The sequence below is a fragment of the Xiphias gladius genome, chromosome 22 (assembly GCF_016859285.1).
Source record: "Xiphias gladius isolate SHS-SW01 ecotype Sanya breed wild chromosome 22, ASM1685928v1, whole genome shotgun sequence".
Taxonomy (NCBI): domain Eukaryota; kingdom Metazoa; phylum Chordata; class Actinopteri; order Istiophoriformes; family Xiphiidae; genus Xiphias; species Xiphias gladius.
The window spans coordinates 29,245,588-29,271,216 of record NC_053421.1 but is presented as its reverse complement, the minus strand read 5'-3'; the positions used below and the strand labels follow the sequence as shown (position 1 = coordinate 29,271,216).

Sequence of the window (25,629 nt, the reverse complement as noted above, 5' to 3'; positions counted from 1 at the left end):
ATATTATCATATAGGCCTAGCATAATTCTTGATATTATAATTGCGATTATAATTTCGATTAAATAGAACTATTTAATCGAAATTATAAATACATATATTCACATACATATTTAGGCTATTAGCCTAAATTAGGTCAGTGCAGGCAAATTTTCCCGGTCACATTACCTGCTCCACTCCCAGGTTACACCAAACATCTATAATAAAACTATCTGTAGTCATGTTTCCCCTAAAATATTTTGTTACAAAGGTGTCTTGGTCTGATGTTTGCTTTCAGCAGGACAGATGCTACTGAATGATCATAGAAATGTTAAAGGAATATATACAGGAATTCCTCAGGCAGCGGTGTGTGTCTCCATGATCATCTTGCTCTTCTGCGACTACATGTTGCTATGTTTCACCTTTATCGTGAAGGTGACACTGGAGTATACAGGCTACATTATAGTATAGAACTGAGTATTTTAGCGATTATTATAGATCCAAGACAAAACAGACAATTACAAATCCGTCTGCTACTTCGGCACCATGGACAGCGCCGTGGATTTATCAATACACAGTTAGGCTGCTGATATTTCAGAGCAATGGTTGGGGCCATAGATTGTAACTTGCAAAGACCTTAGTCGGATAAAGGATGAGACAAGCCAAATAGACTTACATGTTCAATTACACAACCCTCTGCCCCTGCACTCTCTCTGCAACTAGCAAATGGAGAGGGGGGATGGCATTTTGGCAATTTTGCTAACAAGGGGGATGGCATCCCCCCTCAAATAGACTGGGTACTGGCTGTACTAATAGCAAGAAAGAGAAGACTGAACATTACAGTAGTTTTTCAGACAGCAGAGATTAAAGCTAAAAGGTTGTAAAAAATGTCTGAAGAGAGCATCTTAAATATCATGAACATGGGAGAAACCAAGTTACCCTGATGTATGTACGCGCTGTACCACAATGGTACATGTTCATGGGAGCTGTGGTTTAAAAAATTAAGTGTTTAATTTTGATGAAAAAGCTTTCAACTTTTAACATTAATTTCTTTAGTAGATGCTCATTATTTATCTTTTATGCGTCATTTGGGGGAATTTTAACGACCTTACCTCAATATAGGTTGCTCTGGGTGAATTCATGTCCCCTCACATCTGTCCATAAACTAAGGCCATCAAAAACCATAAACCATTACCAACCTTGTCTAGACAAATGAACCAAATGACATATTGTTGAGTAGGGTTATGTTGTTGGGCCGGATTTTGTTAGTAATTTTTGGTATTTCAAATGGAAAATTGATTTAGAATGATGTTTTATCACTTTTGAAACAGAGCCTTGAAGTTCCAGTTTCACAGGCTCTCTGTGTGTGTATATCGTGGAGATATAGTGGCAAGACTGAGCCTAGACTAGCTAGGCCCTTGAGTTATTTGTGGACCCTTTCTCTTTCACTGTACAAATGGATCCTCACTAATTTAGGAACAGGGTTCATTTGGGAAGTGGGGGGGCACCTCACTAACATTTTTGTGTTCTTTGTCCACAGCTTGCAGAGACGTACCACTCGACATTTTTTTCTTGGTTGACAGCTCTGAGAGCATCCCCACGGAAGGCTACCAGGAAATAAAAAATTTCATGAAATCTTTTATTAGCAAACAAGCCATTCTGGAGAACTACGTGAACATTGGTGTCATGCAGTTCAGTACTAATCAAAACTTGACGTTTCACCTCAGCCAATACCGCAAAACAAATGAAATGTTAAAAGCCATCGATGCTATGGTGCAAATGAGTGAAGGCACTCATACAGGAGAGGCCCTCAAAGTGGTGTCACAGTATTTTGATGCAGCCAGAGGAGGGCGTCCTCATATCGTTCAGAGCCTGGTAGTGATAACAGATGGCGAAGCCAAGGATGATGTCGTTGGCCCTACTGCAGCTCTTACAAATAAGGGAGTGGATATCTACGCCATTGGAGTGGGGGAAGCTAAAAGGAACCACCTGATAGAGCTCAGTGGTTCAACAGACAGGGTCTTTTATGTGAATAAGTATGAACGTATCAAGGATTTGGAGAACAAGTTGATCTTTGCACTCTGCCCTACAGGTAAGAGTAATACAGGACTATACCAAAAAGTACTTTGGATTAACTGGACTATGAGCGTGTAAAAGCACTGAGTCATTAGGTTATTTTTTTTTTTTGTTTGTTTAGTTTTTACTCTAAATGAGTCTGCACCTCAAATAAACATTGAAATATTTTATAGTTTGTCAAACAACATATGTTTCTATTACAGCCATTAATATCTCAACACAAATGCTGTCTGAAAGCTGTATGATTTACATGTTACACAGTTGTATGCAAAAGTTTGGGCACTCCTTCAGCAAATTACATATTTTGTTTTTTTTATAGTGAAAAGAAGCACATACAACCCCTACAGCAAAGCAGACACTAAAAATGAGCCTTTCTTTGGAAGTTATTCTTTGTTACTTTTTATTTTATGAACATAAAAAAAGAAAGAATCTTAAAGAAAGAGTCTTAGTGGCGAGAGAGTGTTTGCAAGCTGTCATATCTGAAAAAAGGGGGAGTTACTAAGTACTGACGACTGATTCTCCCAGTGGTGGCCAAATTTTGCATGCACTGCATCTTGACTACTGAACAGGTGACATAGAAAGGTACGAAAGGAGTCTGTGGTTTTAGTAGGTAGCATTGGAGCTATTTGTTGACCGGCAGGGGCTGGACACAGTTTCTTTTCACAGCATCTTCAAAGTCCTGTGTAGTGGGGCTGCCAGGTTTGAGCTCTATCTTAACTGTACTGTCAACAAAACCAGCTGACTGCAGGATGAGTTTGTGACTAGGTTGGCAGCTAAAAAGATCCAACATACAAATAAGACAGCCTAGTCTTCTTGGTAAGGTGGGCTAAACACATCCTAGTCATAACATTGTAAGCAAATGCTTGGGCACCCATGGGCAAACTGCACATTTTATACTGATTACACAAAGGTTAAATTGATTTTATTTAGTCATCTGACTTTTCAATTTGCAGTTATTAAGGTATTTCCTACAATATTTGATCGAGCTTTCTGAGTTACCATGTTTATATTTGTCTTTTCTCTTCAAACAGATTGTAAGCTGATTAACAGAGCTGACATTATTTTCCTTGTGGACAGCTCCAGAAGCACATTTTCAGAGTTTGAAAACACGAAGAATTTTATGAAATCAGTTGTGAACAAAAGCAAATTTGGCAAGGACTTCACTCGTTTTGGGGTCCTTGTCTACTCCAATGGCCTGAAGTCCATTTTTACTCTTAAAGACTATTACTCCAAACAACCTATTCTCAACGAAATTACAAATATTGAGTTACAAAACGGAGAGACCTACACTGGCCTTGCCTTGGAATACACGAAATTTTTCTTTAGTGCTGAATATGGCGGCCGAAAAGAACTCATGGTGCCTCAGATTCTCATCGTGATCACAGACGGGGGAGCCACCGACCCTGGAGATCTGAAGCCTGCATTTGATGAACTGCGTGAAAAAGGGGTCGCTGTCTTCAGTGTTGGAACGGAGGAGGCAATCGAGGAACAGCTTGAAACCATGGCCAGTGGCATCAAATCCAGAGTTTTCAAAGTGGACAATTTTGCGGACCCAAAAACATGGGCCAAGATAACTTATGATGTCTGCAGTTTTGCTAACAGAGGTAAGAGGTGTCATGGCACATTTGTTGTTCTGACACACAGTAGTTATAAATCCTCATAGTTAAGAAGTAAAGGCTTATAAAGCCAAAAGTTTGCCTCAAGATTTAATGGATCGATTCAGCAAATTCACAAAAATACATTTTTTACACTTAAAGTCACTGGCATATGAACATGCTGAAAGTTATAATTTTCATTGTTTGACTCTTGAATTCCAAAAAGCCATGAATTGTAGAACAATTGTTGAAACTTCTCAAGTGTTATCTCCTTATGGAGCCCAGTAAGTGTCGGAGTATCTTTCGATAATCAAACTCACATTAATAATTTTAGTGCACGATGTACTTACTGTGTTCCGTCAGTTTAATAGTTCATTGCCCACTCTCCTTTCTTGTGGAAAGCAGCACACTTACGGCACATCCTTTTGTAGCAGTGAAGAGTTCCAGATCTTCCAGAGGTTTTTATGAACTGGATTACATTCATATTGCCATCAAAAATAATGTTATCCTGTAAAGGGATGTCAGAAAAACAATGTTGTTTGTATTTAAACCATAAAGTAAAGGTGAAGTTTAAAAAAAAAAAAAAAAAAAAAAGCCAAAACCTTAGTATATCCATGCCTACAGATGTGCCAGGGACAAATGAAGGTGGGAACTTACTGCTGTTAGTCAGAGGGAATTTTTTTATTTTTTTATTTTATTTATTTTTTCTAGGTATGAATTACTAGACTGAAGGGACCAGTAATGAAGTACACAGTTTATTGATGTGGTGGCATAAACTACTGCGTTACAGGAGTGATTTATTGAAATTTCCACCCTGACACCAGGTTCCTTTCTGGCATGATGGTACTTCATAAACATATGAATGTGTACTTAAACAAAATTTATGTTCAGTCCGTCAGTGCACTCAGCAGGTAAGGGGTGTTTTTTGTTTTTGAACTAAAAAGGTGCCTTTCCTTTCTTGATTGGCTGAAAACATCTCATCAAGTTAATGAGTTTTACTTATTAGTGGATCGGTGGAAATATGGAAAAAAATCCTTGCATGTCAGATTAACTGCAGACCGCACAAGGTACATATTGGTCACATTTTGTCTCTGCTGAGACCATTCAGAGCCCATACGCTAATCTGGTGCAAGTTTAAAAGAATATTTTCCAAGCTCTACCAGCTAAAACTTCCTTAAGCAGTAGGAATCACTAGTACGGCGAAAATGACATCCCTCACTGACTTTCCACCAGTGAACATTGCTAATTTAGCTTATTGGAATACATGACCAAGCTGGAGATGCTGCTAATGGTCTGAGCGCTGGGTGAGAATTTTTCACCTGTCCTACTTGTGTGTGCAAAATGATCAGTATTCATCAACATCAAAGTAAAGTGAGATCTCAGACTAGAGTAGCTCAGGGAGTTGAGTGTGGGTGGCCGAGCATAAATTTTGCTAAACAGAGATGATTTCACTGCACAGTTGTTTATTAGTAGTTTGGTGACTGATGCGTTTTTCTTGCTTTGCTTTGGCAGTTTGTCTGAAAGAGAAGGCTGATGTGGTCTTTCTACTTGATGAGTCTGGCAGCATCACCTCAGAGAATTACATGACTATGAAAAATTTCACTATGGAACTAGTGAAGAGCATTAACATAGGTGAAGAGTTCTGGCATGTGGGACTTTTACAGTTCAGTCAAGATCCTAAGGATGAGTTTTACCTCAACCGGTACTTGAAGAAGGAGGATATGATCGCACACATCAACAGAATGGATCAAACGGGTGGAGAAACATATATTGGAAAGGCCTTGGATCACACTAGCAAGTACTTCATGGCTTCACAGGGTAGCCGTACATCTGACCAGATCCCCAAGACTCTGGTGTTGGTCACAGATGGCGATTCTCAAGATGACGTGGAGGACGCGGCCAAACATCTCAGGGACAGCGGGGTTGAGGTGATTGTCATCGGCGTTGGAGACGTCCATGACCTGGTGCTCCTGCAGATCTCTGGCACCCCAGAGAGGCTGTTCAATGTGCGTGACTTCAAGAACTTGATAAAGATCAAGCAAAAGTTGGTCGAAACCATGTGTAAAACTGAGCCAAGCCTTGGTGAGTTGAAAAGTGTGGCTGTGCCTCTTTGTCTGTTTTTTTTTTTTTTTTTTTTGTCTCTCTCACTATGTCTATGACTGTCAAAGGTAAAGACATGTTTCCCTTTGCTGCAGGCTGTTCCATTGATATCGTCATGGGATTTGATATTTCTCAAAGATTCAGAGCTCCTGGTGATACGCTGACCAGTGGCCACCCCAAGCTCCAAAAACTCCTGCCAGAGATTGCCCATTATATTTCCTCATTCAAAACCCTTTGCTGCGTCCCCCCCAATTATGTCAACACCAGAATCGCCTACCAAGTGGTAAGTCATGATGGACGTTATTTGTATGACGCAGACTTTGAAGGGTACAGCGAAGAAATTTTGAGGAAAGTCATGAACCATCTGATTATGGAGCCTACCTACTTCAACTCCGCCCTGCTGAAAGCCTCCCAACAGACATTCAGGACCAAGTCCCAGGGCAATGTGAAGGTAAGAATGATGCGCCGCAAAATCCTAAGTTACATTTCCATTCAGTCATCGCGAAATTATGTTAGGGGGACGAATTCTCCCTCATTCGCTGGCTATGGGGTATGTTACGCATGCAACTTTGCAAGAAGCAGGTATAATGTTCACAATCCTGATTTAGTCTGTTTGCATGCTAAAATTTGCTAATTAGCAATAAACACAAAGTAAAACTGAGGCTGATAGAGATGTCATTGGTTTTGCAGGTATTTGGTCATAAACCAAACTATAGGATAAATACTTGACCTGATGATGGTGCTATGCCGAAAAGTCAGGTTATCACTAAAGTTATGATATTTCATGTTGAGGAATGTCTGTAAAAAAAAATGTCATGCTATTCCCTCCAATAGTTAAGTTATTTCACTCAAAACCACAAATGTAATCCTTATCGTGGTGCTAGAGCAGGGGATCATTAAAATTATTACTATTTATCCTCTGGGAACCATGAACATCTGTACAAAATTTTATGGCATCCCATCAAATAGTTGTTGAAATACATCAGTCTGGTTGAAAGTGGTGGTTCAGTTTAGTTACTAATCATCTCCCCGCTCTAAAATACTATAGTGTTAAGAATAGTTCGCAGACCTGTCAGAAAGAGGTTATTCTTACCCAGGACTTTAAAAAATAAAAGCAGTCTAACATGTGACTAACCTTATCTTTCAGGTGCTGTTGATCTTCTCAGACGGACTCGACGAAGACGTAAAGTCACTGAAGGTCGCTTCAGAGGATCTGCGACAGTCTGGTAAAAACTGGGACGCAGAGTTGTTTCCTATGTTCTGATATGTAGAAAAACAGATGAATTGATCCTCTTCTCCAATAATTTCTTTTTATAAGAGTCATTCCAAAACTCTAACACTTTTTCCTCTGCTTCCATTTTTCCATTCTGTCTTCTCATTCATCTTCTTTCTGCTCCCCTGTAGTTGTTGTCTTTCGTCCATGTCTTCACCCGCTCTTTCTTTGGTTCTTATATTCCTCCCTTATCCTTACATCCTTTCCACGTAAAATCTTCCCTACGTAACATCTTCGAATTAATGTGTATATACCCCCGCAAGTCACACTCCTGTCGTTGTAGTAGTTACCATTGCTCTCTGACACTGCAAAGGACATTGTGGACAAATCAGCAGCAAGCACATGGGACAGCGGTATTTGTAGTGTTGATGAATCCGTCAAAAAAAATGCTTGGATCCTAATCCTGCAAATTTACTCGGGACATCCCTAAAATCCACCGCTAAATCCTTGCATTCAGCCAGTTTTAGGGCTTTATTTAAAATCTGATCTTTCATTTTCTGGAGTACCTTATGGCATGTATGTGGAGAGATGATATATAAGTTTCTTCAAGCCAGTAAACCTACAATCTGTGGTTTCATTCATTGTCTGCAGGCGTCAGCGCTTTGCTGACTGTGGCTTTGGAGGGAGTGCGTGACCCCACCCAGCTGCAGGGGGTGGAGTTTGGCCGAGGATTCGACTACCAACTTCCCCTGAGCATCGGCATGCCGAGTGTCGGCAGCACTGTCCTCAAACACATTGTAAGTCATTCATGTTACTGCCGAGCACAGGTAAACGCCCTCAAGGCCTCAGTCTGTTTCTACCTGTTCTGAGTGGCCCCACTGGAAGCCGGGGTGAAAAGTCTGCTGTCATAACCTCCTCTTGGATGATCAGGCATGTTTCACATTTTATCTACAAAAGTGGAGATCCTGATCCTGATCCTGATTTTCAGAAAATTTTGAAATAGTGTGGTTTGCGTTGAAGGTGAAATAATCTCATAGTATTGGCGTATTTCATTATTATATATGGTTTGCAATTATAAATGAAAAGAAAATTGTGTCATGTACCGTGATATACTTGAAACACTACACCTTGCAGCAGTTCCAAAGCTGTCGGATTTACATGTTGTCTGTTACTCCTTGTGGTTAGAAATAAGGACCTCAGAAAGAAATCAGAAAATGTGCATTGTTTTGGTTTTCTCCTCTGATCTCTGTCTCTCTGCAGAACGATGTTTCAGATAAGGAGTGCTGCGACGTCACGTGCAAATGTACAGGTCATGAAGGCCCTCGCGGTTCTCCAGGCACACAGGGGCAAAAGGTGACTGGAATATACAAACCCTTAAACTTTACACCTTATGCTAACAACATTTTCAGAAAACATGTCAAAAGCAATGAGAAGGCTGATCCGGGCTGAGAGCAAGCAGACACTTACACTGATTTCATCAAGCAAGTAACGGGCCTAGTTCAACTTTTGATATTTCACTTTAAGCCCATTTTCCATGCATTCCATAGTTAACCTTCCTGCATCTTTTTACTCTTCTGTAATGTTGGAAAATATTTTATGTATTCAGAAAGTAATAGTAGACGAGGTTAACAGTCAACCTCATTATCCTCAAGGACACTGGTTGCTCAGATGCAGTTCTAGAAGATAGACAGTCTGCTTTACTTATTTTTGACCTTTTAAGCATAACCTTTTTTTCTGTTAATGTTTCTGCCTCTGAAACTGTGTGTGTGTGTTTTATAAACAGGGTCAGTCTGGACAGAAGGGTCATCATGGTTTCCTTGGAGAGGAGGGACTCATTGTAAGTGCCTCAGTTAATCCACACAGTGTATTCCAACCTTGATCAAGATGGGATGAAATTAGGAGGAGGGGTGAAAAAACCTGAGGCCTCATGCAGCTGGAAAGGCAATAAGCCGGTGGTTTTGAAACACTAAATACGGATGTATATCAGTTTAATATGATCTGCTTCTTTTAAAAGTCTGGGTATTTTTATGGTTGAAAAAAATTAAAATGATCTGCCAAATTCTTTACCAAATTTCTTTCAAAATTTGTTAACATGTTCTTGAGATATCTTGCTATCTAACTGACGCAGATGGGCAGAACCGTGCAGAAGCGTTTAGTTTAGTTTAGTTTTTTTTAGTTTTTGGTTTTTGATGATCATGGATGATTTCCAGTCTGCTGCTGAAATTTGTCCTGAGGTTTTGAAATTGTCGGTGTACACACAGGAAAGTACACACATATTTGAGATTTGCAAGATGAAATGGTGTTATCTGCACCTGTTCTGGACTCAGATGTAGTCTGCTGTTTCATTGCTCGCTTTGTTCGGTTGTTGCAGGGCGAGCGAGGGCTTCCTGGACCAATTGGACATCAGGGCATCCAGGGCTGCCCTGGAGTCAGAGGACTGAAGGTACAGTACGGCTCAATACTACTGAGAAGAGCGTGGTCCTTCGTCTGCCGAATGATCAAATGACCGCAATTGGAGACTCCAGTGCTGCGGTCTGTTGTCTTTGTGTTTGTGTCAGTGAAATTCAGGTTCTTTGCTTCAGACAGTGCCAGTGCCAGTTACAGATATTGGTGCCTGCTCATAGTGAAAAGCTTACCTGTGTTATTTGTGAGCTCACTCTATATGTTACCCAACGATTTGGTGACAACAAAGTTTTTGGGTTTCTATTTGTTGGTATTTTTAACCCCCTATTATCCAGCACTGGGTTGTGTCTTGAAGGGTATTTTCATTATGGGACATTTTATCTTTCTGGGCAGACAGAAGACATCTGTGGGATCATGAGAGTATCTTTGTTGATACCACACAGTGCTGGATAACAGGTCAAAAATCATTTTTTGTAGGGAACGCTATGTGCCCAAATCAAGGGTTAATGTTATGGCATGCGGAGGTCACAAATGGCTGCTCTGTGCTCTGAAATTTGATTTGATTTAAAGAATGTTGAAAATTGAGTCTTTGATCAAGATTTATATACAGTATCCTAACCTTTTGCTTTTATTTAATTGGTATTAATTGGTATTAAAATATGTTTTAGTAAAGTAACATTACAGTCAAGGTTTCGCTTGTTTCGAAGTTTCCTGTGAAACCCAGAAAATTGTTTATAATGGTGATAAAATACAAAAAATTTGCTTGTCAGGTGTTGCTGATGTGTTTAAATCCTTTTGTTTGTATCTGCAGGGCCACCGAGGTCACTGGGGCCAAAGGGTGAGTTACTCAGGCCCGCTGGAATGTAAAGTCGAAAGTCAGATAAGCAAATTAGTAATGCGAAGGGCTGCATTTACTGAGGATGAAGATGTTTAGACATTTTTGTTTAGATGGAGCCTTACTAACAGCTGATTGTCTTCCAACGCTGCAGGGTGGTAATGGAGAAGATGGACTGGACGGAGTCGTCGGAGAGCAGGTACGACTGTCAGCATCTGTATCTGTTCAGCATATCGTTAGATACATGATTAAAGGTCACGATGTCGTCTTCTCGTTTTTGATGAATCCACTCTTTTTTTTTTTAAGCTTTTTAATTCCTTAAAGAGGGCTGCAACCTGAGAAAACATTTCAGCAATTAATCGATCATCACAGTTGTTGCTGTTTTAATTTTCTGTCAACCAAAAAATACATGAAATCTCTTTATTAGAGAAACAAAAACTATCGTGCGTTGGCAGAAAATCGCCAAAGTTCATGTAGGACACTTTTGCTCAGAGTCAGGTGCAGATTGAGAGAGTATGTTTTCTTGGCATTTAAACCATGTTACTCACTCTCAGTATTTAACAAGATAGAAAGCCATTAAATAGAGTGACAGAAAAAGCAATAAGATGTCAATTTCAAAAATGAATATTAGATACATTTGTAGATAAATATTAGTTGTGAACTAAAAAGTGGTAATAAGCTATGGCAGTATGTTTCTCCTCTGAAGAGGGGCAAGCAACAGGCTAGTAGAGTGAGAGGATGTGAAGGTACTTGTTTCGTTTCTTGGGCTCTCAGCGCTGAGCGGTTTCTGTGTTTGTGTTTGCAGGGAATGACAGGACTAGACGGAGCTCGAGGAGAGAAAGGAAACCCAGGAAACTCAGTAAAAAAAACTAAAAACTTACTATTTTCATATTTATTTTAATTTCCCTGCATGGTGGTGCTGATATCTGTAAGGTTTTTGGCCTTTGTGTTTTATCTTTGTCGCCATATTCATTGAAAAAAAATCTCATTCCATTTGTAGTGTGACACTTATGTAATGATATATGTTCACAAAAATAATTTAAACAATGGACATTTTGTGGTAGTTTTGTTATTGCTTGTAGTAGCATTTAGTAAAAATGATATTTTGCTCACTTTCTTCTACTATTATTATTTCAGATACTATTGTTGTGTTTAGTTATATTTTAACTTTTGTGTCCTTGAAAGAAAGTGTCCCGCTCTAATTCAGTGGAATCCCCCTTTAGACATCCAGACTGATCATCTCGTCACACGACGATGACGGAGTGAAGCTCGGAGGCACTGACCTCTGACCAGCGGCGCGTTGATTGACATTTTGAACTGTCGTCCTTAGGGTGTTCCAGGTATCAGAGGGGAGCCGGGGCTGAAAGGACAGCGAGGACTGAGAGGAGATCCGGTGAGTACCAACATTTTCTCTCTCTGAATTTGTCAGTTGGGAAAAAAGGCTTAGATTATCCTTCCATGTCCTGTCTCAACCGCCGCAGACACATTGACCAACCAGGGGGTGTCACTCGTCACAATAGCATGATCCCTCACTGGCTTTGTTATTTTTATTTGTGTTCAGTGGAATGAACATGTACAGAATTCCATGCTATTATTATTATTATTATTATTATCATCATCATCATCATCATCATCATTGCTGCTCGTTTCCTTTTGCAGCTGTTTGTTAATTGATTAAAAATAATTGATCAATTGATGATTGATTGATCTCTCTCTGTTCGGGTCTGTTTGGGTCGACCACAGTTTGGATCGGGTCTATACTCGTTTCTATTCAGGTCGGACCTGGCTGTTCTAGAGTCCCCCTCAGATCAATTGAAAATTAATGCATGCAAATTGGGTTCGGGTGGGTTTTCCACTGGTCGGTTTAGGGTCAGGTCCAAAGTTTTGCCTACGAAGACCTCTATGGTCTGCATCTGTTCGAGGATCAAAGCTGGAGGTGTTGGAGTGACAATTGAACACCAAGCCTTAAGAATTTTTCCCTTGCACCACCCGTGTTTCCCCAGGAGTAAATCTTTTAACGAAAAAAAATGATGGTACATGTTTTAATCTTGGTCATTCATCTTGTCCCAGGGCCTGTCCTCTTTTTCTGAGCTGGGAATAATTACTCTCGAACCCAGTTTGAGAAATTACTAATGTTGCTGTTGGATTTATGTTTAACCAGTGGTTAGAGGCTCTCTGTCATCGCCAACACACCAAACAAGACTCCAGAATTATATAAATGTGCATCTAAGGCTTACCTGGATTCACAGTTGTTTACCAAGATGATGACAATCCACAGGCCGGTGTTCATTATGCAAGCATCCTGGCTTGAAGGCTAACAGGCTTCAGGCACAGCATTTCAGCACCAAATACCGCTCCAGATAAATTAAAGGATAACCAAACGAATAAGATGGTTCAAGACTTAAACCACACCATAAATCAGCCACAAAGATTTAATAAGGGATTGAGAGCTATGACGACGGTTGTTGGCCCAGACCTCAGCAGAGATGGGATTAGATCACGAATGGCAGATCTGGGGTGAGTTTTCTGTTACACATTGACAGTTAATTTGCGATTAATAATCAGGCTGGTTCCGTATCGACTCCACACCATTTCACTATAATGGAAAAATATGTGACATGTAGAAATTCCTTTACGTTAGGAATTTTTTAGGATTATGCAGATGTGTGTGGTTTAAGTGTTCGTGTTTGTGTGAAGGATGTGAAAACGGCCAGCTTGTTTTATTAAACAGTATTCGGACTGAAATAAATATAGTTTTATGTGATGTATTTAATCAGCAAAGCCCTGAACTAAGAGCAAAGTCCTTCAATTTCCAGCGAAATCCTTTTGTAAACTCTTGAGAAAATCCGCCAACAGGCAAACAAAGAGATGGGGGCCAAAACAAAACCTCCCTCAAATTTTAATTTTGGCAGGCTCTCCATATCAGCCCTTCACAGACACATTTGCTTCATTGCTTCTTTCTGAGTCTCTTTGGTCCTTCCATCGTGTCTGCAGTCACATCACAATGCCAACCTGTTCACAAAAGCTCATTATTAACTGGCTTTAAATCCAGAAAGTTCTCTGTCCTCTGTTAGAAAGCAGTACAGCAAGTCATAGCAGGAACATAGCTGGAAGCTTCACTTGAGGAAACTAAACTCTGTGTGGAGTTTATCTTTTCAAACTGACTGAGTTAAGGCTGCGTCTTTGTGTTTTGGCTGACAGGGTGAATCCGGCACTGACAACACCACTCCAGGAGCCCCAGGAGAAGCCGGCTACCCAGGTTTACCGGTAAGAAAACCTCAAAGAATGCACAGTTATGAAGCAGCAATGAATTGGAGCCATAGAATACGAGATTATCAGATTTTTTTCCATTAACAGTGTCAGGTTGCATTCAGGGTTTGGAATATTACAAAAACATCTCAATTTTAAGAAAATGTTCAATTTATCATGAGTCCAAAATCATATTTTGTCAGTGAAAGTGCATTCATGCTTTATCACGACGTATTCAAATCCACAGGGTGAAGAGGGACCAAATGGGCGGCCGGGTGTGGCAGGGCTTGCTGGACACTCGGTTAGATTTCTGACCTCCATTTTGTCCTATCAAATACACGTGTACTGTATTATATATGTCTGTACCCATGAACAGTATATTTCTTTGTTTATATATGTCTACATATGTACAGTATATCTATATATGATCTTATCTTCTATAAATGATAACAAACATATGTAAATACTGTATCTCGTAGCTGTGATCAGTGGTGGAAAGTAACAATGTACATGCACTCAAGTGCAATTTCAGAGATGCTTGTACAAGAGTATTTCAGTTTTATGCTACTTATTGCTGCTGCTCCTTCTTCACTACTTTTCAGGACACTTCAGGTATTTTGTGCTGATGATACTTCTGTTTTTATAATGCAAAATGCAGAATACTGAATACTTCTTCCACCACTGGCTATGGGGATTTTAGGCAGTCTGTTACTGTGAAGCAGCTGCAGGGATAAATTTATAAAGTGCATTAAAAGATGTATTTGAATATATGAGTTACAGATAAAGCCTTTTTTTGTTATACTCATCCGATTAAGAACTGACCACACAGACATCAGCTGCCTCCAGAACTTGTTTTGCATTTTGTGTGACAACACAGATGCTAAGTGCTAAAAGACCTGTCAATAAATTTCAGAATGATAACAGGTTGCAGTCTCGTTTTTAGATAGATAGTAAAGGCGCTGTTGTTTTGTTAAACTTGGATCATGCTTTGTGCATTTAAACCATCAAATGAGAATTTTGCAAAAGCAGAGCAGACTGTTAAAATTGTCATAGCGAATGATACATTATATATCGAATATCCCTCTAATCCTTCAGATTTAATGTTGTTTTTTGTTTCTTTTTTTTTGTTCAGGGTCCAGAAGGAAGAAGAGGCCCTCCTGGTCAGAAGGTAGGGGAGGAAATCAAACAACACTTAGTGCTGTTAGCGAAAGTTTATATACTGTGTTTGTTATATTACCCTGAAACACCCTTGTTGTTCTTTCACCCTCTTTTTGTAGGGTGAATCCGGTAAATCAGGAGCTAAAGGACTCGAGGGCAACCCAGGCGATGCTGGTAGACAGGTAATTGATCAGACAGCTGCCTTCAGTGCTACGTTTGGAAGTTCCCCTCCTTCTAATGAAGTTCTCTCTCCTCCAGCTCTCTGTTGAGTTTACAGACCGTTACCTCATTTCTGCATCTTGTCCCTCCATTTTCTTCTTTCTTCTATGGATTTCAGTTAAAAAATTGACAAGCCAAACTTTTTTATAATATTTTTTTTTTGTATGGTGGCACAGGGAGCACAACAAACTTCAACTTAAGAAAAGGGAAATAGACAAAACACAAGAATGCACTGCCAATACAAAAAAACGCAAATACAGGAACACTGCTAAGCTGAAAGGCACTTATACAAAAGTTACAACGCAATAAAAGTTTCCAAGGGACACCATAAACTGATGAACACGCTAGTCCTTAGTGAAAGGATTTTGCCAGTAGTGCGTAGCCAATATGTCCAATAATATTGGGACCATGCAAACATATTGTTCAGAATAAGATAAAACATTGGCCGGCTCACTTTTGAATATCATCGATAGGTTGTTGACATATTCGCCACCCAGGAATTCCTGTTGTGAACGACTTGCAACATTTTCTGACTGTGATCTACTTTTGTGAGATTGGCGAAGCTGTTTTCTTCGTTTCATTTTGTCTTCTATTTCCATGTATTTTCTTAAGTGTGTTGAACTCTCTTGGCTGCTATAGTTGTAGTACAGGCCCATGTGAGAATTTGTTTTTGTTTTTTTTGTTTGTTTTTTTTGCAGGGTTTTGGGGGTTTGTGAGAGACAGAATTGTTACTGCAGCCTACCTTTTGCCCATTGTGTTGCCTGTGTATATACTCCGTCATTCAATTTGTGCCTGTTTCTACTGTCAAGACTAGGAGTCTAAGGCTCTGTGAGAGTGTACTTAGACACAGTGGCGCTTTGAGCTAAATCCTAACGTCAGCATGATAACATGCTCACAATGATAATGTTTACATCCTGATGATTAGCAGGTAGAATGTTTACCATGTTCACCATCTAACTCTAGTGTGTTAGCATAGTAATGTTTGCCAATTAGCACTTAAAACAAAATATAGTTGAGGCTGATGGGAATATTATTTGTTTTGCAGTTATTTTGTCATATAGTCTGATTATATATTATAGAACAAATTAAAATGTTGACCTGGTGATGCCGCTAGATGAAAAGTCAGAGGATCACCAAACTTATTACAAATCGTCCTGGGGGGAATGTGAATGTCTGAGCCACTTTTCATCACAATCCTGCCAATAGTTGTTTAGGTCATTTCAGTCAAAACCTCAAATGTGAACCTCACGGTGGCCTTCGATTACAAGTCAGCAGATGACCAAAATCCGGGGGATTAATCCAATGGATCCATGAATGTTTGTACTAAATGTCATGGCCAGCCATTCTGTAGTTGCTAGACCGCAGCAGCTGGTGTGGCTAAATTCTATTAATGTTAGTGTAAACAGACATTCAAACATTGCATGCACATTTCTCTTTGTTGACATTCACATCCATGTTTGGGTATCGATCAAGGAATTGTAGCCCATTTAATACCCAGTCCTCTAAACTCCAGCAGATGCTGAGGTAGAACAGAACTAATTAGGCTAAAACTGTGTAAATGTCCAAATATAGACTGCACTTCGTTTGATTCCGCAAGGACCCAATGCAATTCCTAAAAAACTAAACTGCGGCAGCTGCAGAGAAACTGTTGTTCTTCTGCCTGCCGTACAGATGAGTCATACATGGGAAAATGAATCAGAACTAATAATGTTGAGTTAGTCAGGTCAGAGCGTTTCAGTATCTCTCTGGTCAACATTTGCTGTTCAGGAAGGGGTGGCTTAGGCAGGTTTTGGCTTGGCTAATTTTAAGACTTCCATGGAAATTCAGTGGTCCTGTTTATTGAGAGGGAAACCATCTGTCTATGTGAGGCTTTTTGAATAAGGAGAAAAGACAAATATGACAATGATGCAAATGAAATTAAGCAGTTCTGCTTAATTTCACTCAATTCTCCTGCTGTTAGATCATTGCTTTCCTCAGAATAACTACTAAACGGCCCAGCAGCCAAAATGATCTGGCAGCCCACCGGGATTTGCCCGCTGGCCAGTCTTACTCTGGCTATATGTGTGAAAACATTTCAGTGATCTTACAGTGATCTCGTGAGACATGGAAAATAATCCACTATCTAAAATTTAATGTAAAAGCCAGTAAAGATTTAACTATCTCTCCTGAGCTAGTTAAATCAAGGAAATAATAGTCTGTGGTCGTGGAGCTGTCACAATGAATATGAAAACACTTATTGTAGCGTTATAAAACAAAATTAAGAGTCTACAGCCAAGCTAGCTCTGTGAAGCTCTACAGGGGCACAAGGGTGCTTTGGGCTAAATGCTAGCATCAGCATGCTAATATGCTCACAATTGCAATGCTGAGCAGGTATAATGTTTACCATGTTCAAAATCTTAGTTCAGTGTGTTAGCATGATAATTAGCAGATGAAAAGTCTTCACCAAAGGATCATCAAAGTCAGTAGGATTCATCCTCTGGGGACCATGAATATGTCGAGCAAATCTTGTGACAACCCATCTAATAGATCTCAAGATATATGACTCTGAATCACAAATGTCAACCCCATGGGGGCGCTATAGATATTTAAATCTTGATCAAATTGGTGGACTGACTGACACTCCGACCAACGTTCCCATCCACGGGGCCATGTCACCGTCATATCGAAGTCTGCAGACGTCTTAAGAACCACAACGCCTGAACTATAAAGGTCAAATTAAAGACAGACATCAGCTGGTGAGCCATGGCGAGAGAGATACGCTCTTCAGGCAGGGTTTCCCACAGCATTTGATAGTGGAGGCGTCCTGCCTCACCTGAGCTATAAAGTGGCTTCACTAATAATAATATATTTTTATGAAATATACTGATCTCTAGGAAAATGAGCAGAGGAGCTAATTAACAGAGGATTAGAGAAAACTGATTTCCTCAGCTAGATTTCACTTGGGGAATGCAGATTTCTCTTCTATGTATGAATGTTACCGGCTTTCTAATCAGGCTTTTACAAGTGCACATTTACAGATGTAAAGAACCGGGGCAGTGGGATGAACGGGGAGATGATTAAATGTTAGCGATGAATTCTCATGTTTAAGATAATTCCATCTTTAGTCCAACTGACACTGAAACTTACGCAAAGTCGCCCCTAGAAGTCTAAATAGGTTTGTTCCCATCGCACCTCTGAACATTTGACTGTTTATTGAATTCAGACATAAAAGCTGTGAGGAAAAGTTGTGTGTCTGTCCTCGTCCATGTACCATCAGTCTGCCCCAACATAGACACCAAAAAAAGTCAGGAGGAAGGAATCGGGGAAAGGAAGTCAAAGGTGAAATCTCTTTACTGACCCGCTGCATCTATACGCATGAAGACACATTCCGAGTACTTGCGTAACCTGGTTACTTAAGCATATGTAAACATACTGAATGATTGTGAGAAGAGATGTATCAGGGTCTATCTGATTTAACTCAGGAAATGACAATGACTGATCAGTCAGCACATATCTTTGCTTGGCTCAAATTCATTAGAGCAGCACGGTGCAGTGTTGGGGAAAAAAGAAAGTATCTGCGTTTTTACAAGGTGTGAATAGTTGGGATGAACAGCCAGCCCCAATTAGATGGGGATGATTACCAGCAATTTTTTTTTTCTTTTTTTAATGGAATAAACCTGTCCATGTTGTCTCTGCAGGGAAAAAGAGGGGACAAAGGTGACAGAGGACCGAAAGGAATCTCTGGATTTCCTGGACCTCAGGTCAGTACATCATCTCAACATTGTCCTACTTTGTCTAACTTGGACAGCTGGAACCTCTTACTATCTCCAGCTGATCTTTATAAATGGATTTTTACACAGAACAAGGGCTGTGGATTTTGTTGTTTTACACTGAAATTGCTTTAGGAAGGGATTACGGCAACCAACATCCCTTTTAATGTACATATTGGCTTGTCAGTGCTGTTTTTAAGAAAGATTTAAGAAAATTGTGACCTATCCTTTAATATCCCAGTTTTACAAACCAAACAAAAGAGCAGGAGAAAAGCATGACATAGCACAATGCAGGTTCTACAGAAGGATATACAATGATAATAAGAGATTAGTATTAAAACTAATAATTCTAATAATAGGGCTAATAATAAGACTATTAATGATAAATGTAGCAGTGGGTGTTGAGCAGGATCACGGGGCGGTAGGTGGTTTAAAGTCACAGATCCAGACTCTGCAGCACCAGGGGCAGAAAAACCTGCAGAAAGCGACGAGAGGAGAGAGACGAGGAAGCTCAAAACTAGGGGTGAGGGAAGAAGACGAGTTAGTAACGAGCATTGATGGGATATGAATACCTATGGATGGAGAGAGAGAGGAGCTTGGTGCATCATGGGAAGTCCCCCGGCAGTCTAGGCCTATAGCAGCATAACTATGGGCTGGTTCAAAAACAACAACAAACGAATGGACTAGTTTTTCTGCGTCTTTTTGAGACAGGATTTTTCTGATTTTTCCAATGTTACGTCCTTGAAGTTTGTTTTTAGGTGAGAGTTAAAGGACGTGTCCTGATCAAAGAGAACTCCCAGATTCCCAACAGTGGTGCTGGAGGCCAGGGCAAGGGTGGAATTTGTGGATTTATCTTTATGGTGCCCAAACTGAAATCGATATGATAAATAGGACATAAACCATCTTAGAGCGGTTCCTTTAAAGCCAATGAAATGTTCCAGTCTCTGTAACAGGATGTGATGGTCAGTGGTATCAAATGCAGCACTAAGGTCTAACAAGACAAGTGCAGAGACAAGTCCTTTGTCTGATGCAGTAAGAAGGTCATTTGTACCTTTCACCAGTGCCGTCTCTTTGCTATGATGCTCTATAAATCCTGACTGAAAATCCTCTAATAAACTTATTATTTAGAAAATCACACAACTGGTTGGCGACAGCTTTCTCAAGGATCTTAGAGAGAAAGGGAAGGTTAGATTTTGTCTCTAATAGTTTGAATTTTATCATTAAAGAAGCTGATGAAGTCGTCTCTACTGAGAGCTGTAGAAATACGTGGATCAATGGAGCTATGACTCTGTCAGCCGGATTTCAGTGCTGACATACAGTTTTAATTTGCTGTGTTTGTCACTACTTCATACTTCTTCCATTGAAAACAGAAACCAGAAAACATGTAAATGAGAACAGCTTAAAAATTAAATGACTGTATGTGTGAGCACAGAGAGGAGGAGAGAAGCCAACAGATAAATAACGGCCCGGCAACATACTAGGATTTGACCTAGTCTTGTTTTCTTATTGTCAATAATTTGCAGGAAAAGACCAAAAGAACACTGAATGTGTCTGACTAACAAGCGTTGTTTGCGTATCCCAAACCTGATCTAGCTTATTCTTCTGTGCCATAGAGCTTGATTGTTGTCAAACTTCACATCAGTGAGCCACATTGTTGCCCTGGGTGACATGTTTCACTCGTTACGAGAGGTGACTCAGAGGTCTCTGCACATGCTCGGAAAACGTAGGTTGTAGTTCGTATGGTAAACAGTTGCCGTTGTTTCTGCGCCTTTTCAACATGTACGAAATTACAATTAAAAAATGAAGTGTTTTGTACCTGGCTGTGGGAATGTCCGGGCCACACAGTTATCCCCTATCCACTTCAGATCATGTGTTATTCCGTCAGTTTATTTTGTCCGACCTGAAGAAAGTCTGTATCTCTCTGTACCTCGGGTGGTGTATGAAACCTTTCCACTCCCGCAGTACCAGATTGTTCCATTCATGGCAGAATCTACATTCTGTCTAGGTTGACATTGCTTAGCACTGACCACAGCTGCACCACCAGTCTGCTGTAGTTCTGTTCAGGGTGCTCAGAGCCTCGCTGTCAGTCGATGTGGTGACCTTAGCGTCGGCTGTTGCCCTCAGCTTCTCCCCTGGGCAAGTCCCTGTTGTATTTCCTCTGCATTCCCTCCTGTGCATCAGACGTATATTCTTACTTGCCGTGTTGATCACACCTTGTCCCAGATATTGTAAATTTCTCGAACGGCTTTTGTTCAAGGACATTGTGATATGTAGCACAACGAGCCCTACAAAGCAAGTAAACATAACGGCGTTCCCTAGCATGCTTAGTGGCCTCTGACATACAGGAACTATGGTCCAGAGACATCAATGACTTAATAGTTTTTTGGTAACAGTGGAGCTGTATGGCACCGAGGAATAAGCTAAATCAGCTTTTGGGTACACAGACAATACTTATTAGTAGGAGTGATATCCTTTTAAAGAAGAACGAAATTGTGGGTGACAGGGACAGGAGAGGTGGGCTGTAACAGGACAGAAAAAAAAAAAATGCAATAACACAAATTTACGTAAGTATTTTGGAGATGGGTCCCAGGTCAGGTCTCTGTTAAAAGGAACCTAGTAGACTAGCGAAGACCTCTAGTCTTTAATTGTGAGATATTTTGCTCCGGACCAAAATGTTGGACGGAAAAAACTAATAATAAAACATCATAAAGCTCTGTAAGTATAATCATAAAACATGATTAAGAAATGCCCCATATCCAGTAACAACAAAACACAACTGATCACACAGGTCATCATGTGGCCTGCCAGGAAGAAAAGCTGTTTTCATGAACTGGGATGTGGTAATAGTAAAGTTTATTTTCCAATGAGCAGTCACCGCTAAATTGTTTTTTCCCTTTTTCTGGCAGCATGATCTCATGTTGGGTATGTTTACAATTACAGCACTGCAGTTTAGTTCTGGTGCAGTAACCTGACTGCACAGAACCAGCATCTTTTATTTATTAACAGAGTAAGGGAATTACTGGCAGTACTATTAGTAATGAGCATTATTTACGAATAGACACTTGGGATCAATTATCTGCTTATGCATATTACCAATCGCAATTTTTAGAACGCCTCCATTTTTCCTGTTTTTATTGAAATGTCAACAGTTCAAGTCCAGTGTATAACCTTAAATGTTAAAAATCATCTTAAATTCATAGAAAACAGGCATTTTTCAGGGATTAGAAGCTGGTTCACTTCCAGCTTTTTCCTGCAGCAGTGGAAGGAAATGAAGCCTTGAAAGTTGATGCAAACACTTCCTACTGGTTCCCCAACTTTAGTTGGTTACGTCCAAACCCTGCAGCAAACTGTGTTACTACAGCCTCTGACGGATTATCAGGTCAACACTGTGCTGCAGGAAGCAGTCACTGGTTTACTGGTTTACTGGTGTCAGACTGGAGAGAGAAAGACAGAAAACATGTAAATGAGAACAGCTTAAAAATTAAATGACTGTATGTGTGAGCACAGAGAGGAGGAGAGAAGCCAACAGATAAATAACGGCCCGGCAACATACTAGGATTTGACCTAGTCTTGTTTTCTTATTGTCAATAATTTGCAGGAAAAGACCAAAAGAACACTGAATGTGTCTGACTAACAAGCGTTGTTTGCGTATCCCAAACCTGATCTAGCTTATTCTTCTGTGCCATAGAGCTTGATTGTTGTCAAACTTCACATCAGTGAGCCACATTGTTGCCCTGGGTGACATGTTTCACTCGTTACGAGAGGTGACTCAGAGGTCTCTGCACATGCTCGGAAAACGTAGGTTGTAGTTCGTATGGTAAACAGTTGCCGTTGTTTCTGCGCCTTTTCAACTTGTTCGAAATTACTATTTAAAAATGAAGTGTTTTGTACCTGGCTGTGGGAATGTCCGGGCCACACAGTTATCCCTATCCACTTCAGATCATGTGTTATTCCGTCAGTTTATTTTGTCCGACCTGAAGAAAGTCTGTATCTCTCTGTACCTCGGGTGGTGTATGAAACCTTTCACTCCCGCAGTACCAGATTGTTCCATTCATGGCAGAATCTACATTCTGTCTAGGTTGACATTGCTTAGCACTGACCACAGCTGCACCACCAGTCTGCTGTAGTTCTGTTCAGGGTGCTCAGAGCCTCGCTGTCAGTCGATGTGGTGACCTTAGCGTCGGCTGTTGCCCTCAGTTTCTCCCCTGGGCAAGTCCCTGTTGTACATTCCCTCTCCACGTGCATTCTTCGGTGTCAGGTTGATGACACCTTGTCCCAGATATTGTATATTTTAAACGGCTTTTGTTTTTTGTTCACAGATGTGTGAGTATGTAGTAGTACAAACCAAATAAAAATAAAGCAATAAAATAACATGCCTCTCCCATGGCTGACATACAGGAACAACGGTCCAGAACATCAATGAATTACTTAATAGTTTTTTGTTTTTGTAACAGTGTGCATGTATGGCAAATAAGCTAAAAGCTAAATCAGCTACACAGACACAGACAATACTTATTTGAGTGATATCCTTTAAAGAAGAACGTGACAGGGGGGGACAGGACAGGAGAGCTGTAACAGGAAAAAAAAAAAAAAAAAAAAAACACAACAAATTCGTTAAATTTTTTGATGGATGGGTCAGGGGGTCCTCTCTAAAAAGGAACCCTAGTAGACTAGCGAAGACCTCTCCTCTTTTAATTGTGAGATATTTTTTTGCCACCAAAAAAATGTTGGGAAAAAACTAATAATAAAACATCATAAAACAGTAACAAAAACACAACAACAACACACACAGGTCATCATGTGGCCAGGTGGCCAAAAAACTGTTTTCATGAACTTGGGATGTGGTAATAGTAAAGTTTATTTTCATGAGCAGTCAGCACCTTCAATTGTTTTTCCTTTTTCTGGCAGCATGATCTCTCATATGGGTATATGTTTACAATTACAGCACTGCAGTTTAGTTCTGTGCAGTAAAGTGCAGCTGCCTAGAACCATCTTTTATTTATTAACATAGTAAAGGAATTACTGGCAGTACTATTAATGTGTATTAGTAATGAGCATTATATAGAATAGATCAATGGGATCAATTATTATGTTATTTAATTTTCGAGGCATAATTTTTTTTCCTTTTTTTTTTTTTTATTAGAAATGTCAACAGTTCCAAGTCCAGTGTATAACTTAAATGTTAAAAAAATTCTTTAAATTCATAGAAAACAGGCATTTTTTCAGATTAGAAGCTGGTTCACTTCCAGCTTTTTTCCTGCAGCAGTGGGAGAAATGAAGCCTTGAAAGTTGATGCAAACACTTCCTACTGGTTCCCCAACTTTAGTTGGTTACGTCCAAACCCTGCAGCAAACTGTGTTACTACAGCCTCTGACGGATTATCAGGTCAACACTGTGCTGCAGGAAGCAGTCACTGGTTTACTGGTTTACTGGTGTCAGACTGGAGAGAGAGAGACAACTAACAGAGGAAGACAGAACAGTTGGCCGGGGCTTCGTCCTCCTGCAAAATAATGACCCAGAACGTTAGAAGAACAGAACCAGACGGAGGCTTCACATGATGGAAGACCAGCGCAGTCTCCAGACCGGAACCCCATGGAGCTGGTTTGGGATGAACTGGACAGAAGGCGGAAGCAAAGCAACCTGCAGGTGCAACACGCTGATGGGAACTTCTGCAACAGAGTTGGGACCAACTTTCTGGACAATGTTTGATTTCCAATGTAGAAAGAAATGTCAGGAGTAGAAACGTTAGATTAAATTTAGTTCAATGATTCCTTGTTAAAATCTGTAATTGTTTATTTGTTTTATGCTTTAATTTTGGAAGCACTGAGAGATGGAATTATGTAAATTTAAATAAAAGCTGGAAAAATGGCGACGTACTAAATCTTTTGGCTTATGGCTGGTAGTGTACTTAATTTAATTTGATCATGTTCTGCTTCTTTAACTACTCAAGAGTTGTAGACTTGAGTTTTGCCTTAAATAACAAACGGACATAAATCCAAATGCATGAAAAGGATTTACATGATTGGAATGTTTGTCCTCAGTTTAAAGGCTTCAGTGTGCCTCAAACAAACTACACTACTTCTAAAGGTCAAAGGGTTTATACCTGTTCTGAGTACTGAGCTGTCCCCCAGACAACTGCCAGCCAGTCAGAAACAGGTATTGTTTCATTGGCTGGGGTATAAACAGTGATACTGACCTTCAGGTTCTGTGTTTGTACAGTGTAACCATAATAACCAGTTTGATTGTTCTGACTCTGACTCTGTCGGTTTCCTTGCAGGGTGGACATGGGTCACCTGGAAACCCGGGAATTGATGGACGTCGCGGCCATAACGGACAGAAGGTGTGCGACATCATTTCCTGTGCCTCATCTCTGAATCATGAAAGAAGTCATGTTAAGAATAGATAAAATTAAGTTAGGATTTAATGGGGCAGTGACAGCTCTTGACATCGAGTTCGAGGACCATTAAGTGTCCTTGTGTTTTTAAAATACTGAGTCTTTATTTATTTTTTTTAAATTTCTTTACGCAAACTAGACCTCTGCAAATATTTGGTCATGAACCAAAGTATTGGACAAATTAAATGTTAAGCTCATGGCACACTAGAGGAAAAGTCAAGGGATCACCAAATTCAGTAAGATTCAGCACTTCATCACTGAATGAATGCCTGTACAAAATTGCTTAACAATCTAACCAGTTGTTGTTTAAATATTTCATTGGTGGACCGACTTGCTGACAGGTATTGCCGTCCTTACCGCACTGGAAGTGTGGCGAATAGAAAACAAAATAAATTGAAATAAAGAGGAATCATACAACATTTAGACTATAATGTAGGAAGGTAAAATTCACAGAAAACATTCAAATGAATGATTAAAATGTGATTATTATTATTTTTATTTTTTTAAATACCGAAATTTAATAGTTTTGTTGGTGGATAATCAAAAATGTCTGACATGGGTTGGGTTCTGCTGGGGGAACTAATGATCTTATACCTACTATTTTTTTAAAAAAAAATCCTGGTTATGGCCCTGAGTTCTGTCCAGAGAAGTTTTAAACTTTT

The 25,629-nt window shown here is 40.0% G+C and overlaps 1 protein-coding gene across 1 annotated transcript in view; it reads left to right on the top strand.

The window, feature by feature from the left end:
- LOC120783917 (collagen alpha-6(VI) chain-like) overlaps window positions 1-25,629 on the top strand; it is a 54,055-nt gene that overhangs the window by 14,760 nt on the left and 13,666 nt on the right. Inside the window, exons 9-27 of the mRNA XM_040117321.1 lie at window positions 1,517-2,068; window positions 3,084-3,656; window positions 5,160-5,729; window positions 5,843-6,198; window positions 6,895-6,973; window positions 7,612-7,757; window positions 8,221-8,313; window positions 8,744-8,797; window positions 9,332-9,403; window positions 10,175-10,201; window positions 10,353-10,397; window positions 11,004-11,057; window positions 11,529-11,591; window positions 13,400-13,465; window positions 13,695-13,748; window positions 14,580-14,615; window positions 14,725-14,787; window positions 18,502-18,564; window positions 24,851-24,913. Coding sequence (XP_039973255.1) covers window positions 1,517-2,068; window positions 3,084-3,656; window positions 5,160-5,729; window positions 5,843-6,198; window positions 6,895-6,973; window positions 7,612-7,757; window positions 8,221-8,313; window positions 8,744-8,797; window positions 9,332-9,403; window positions 10,175-10,201; window positions 10,353-10,397; window positions 11,004-11,057; window positions 11,529-11,591; window positions 13,400-13,465; window positions 13,695-13,748; window positions 14,580-14,615; window positions 14,725-14,787; window positions 18,502-18,564; window positions 24,851-24,913 — 3,029 coding nt within the window. The remainder of the gene's footprint in view (window positions 1-1,516; window positions 2,069-3,083; window positions 3,657-5,159; window positions 5,730-5,842; window positions 6,199-6,894; window positions 6,974-7,611; window positions 7,758-8,220; window positions 8,314-8,743; window positions 8,798-9,331; window positions 9,404-10,174; window positions 10,202-10,352; window positions 10,398-11,003; window positions 11,058-11,528; window positions 11,592-13,399; window positions 13,466-13,694; window positions 13,749-14,579; window positions 14,616-14,724; window positions 14,788-18,501; window positions 18,565-24,850; window positions 24,914-25,629) is intronic.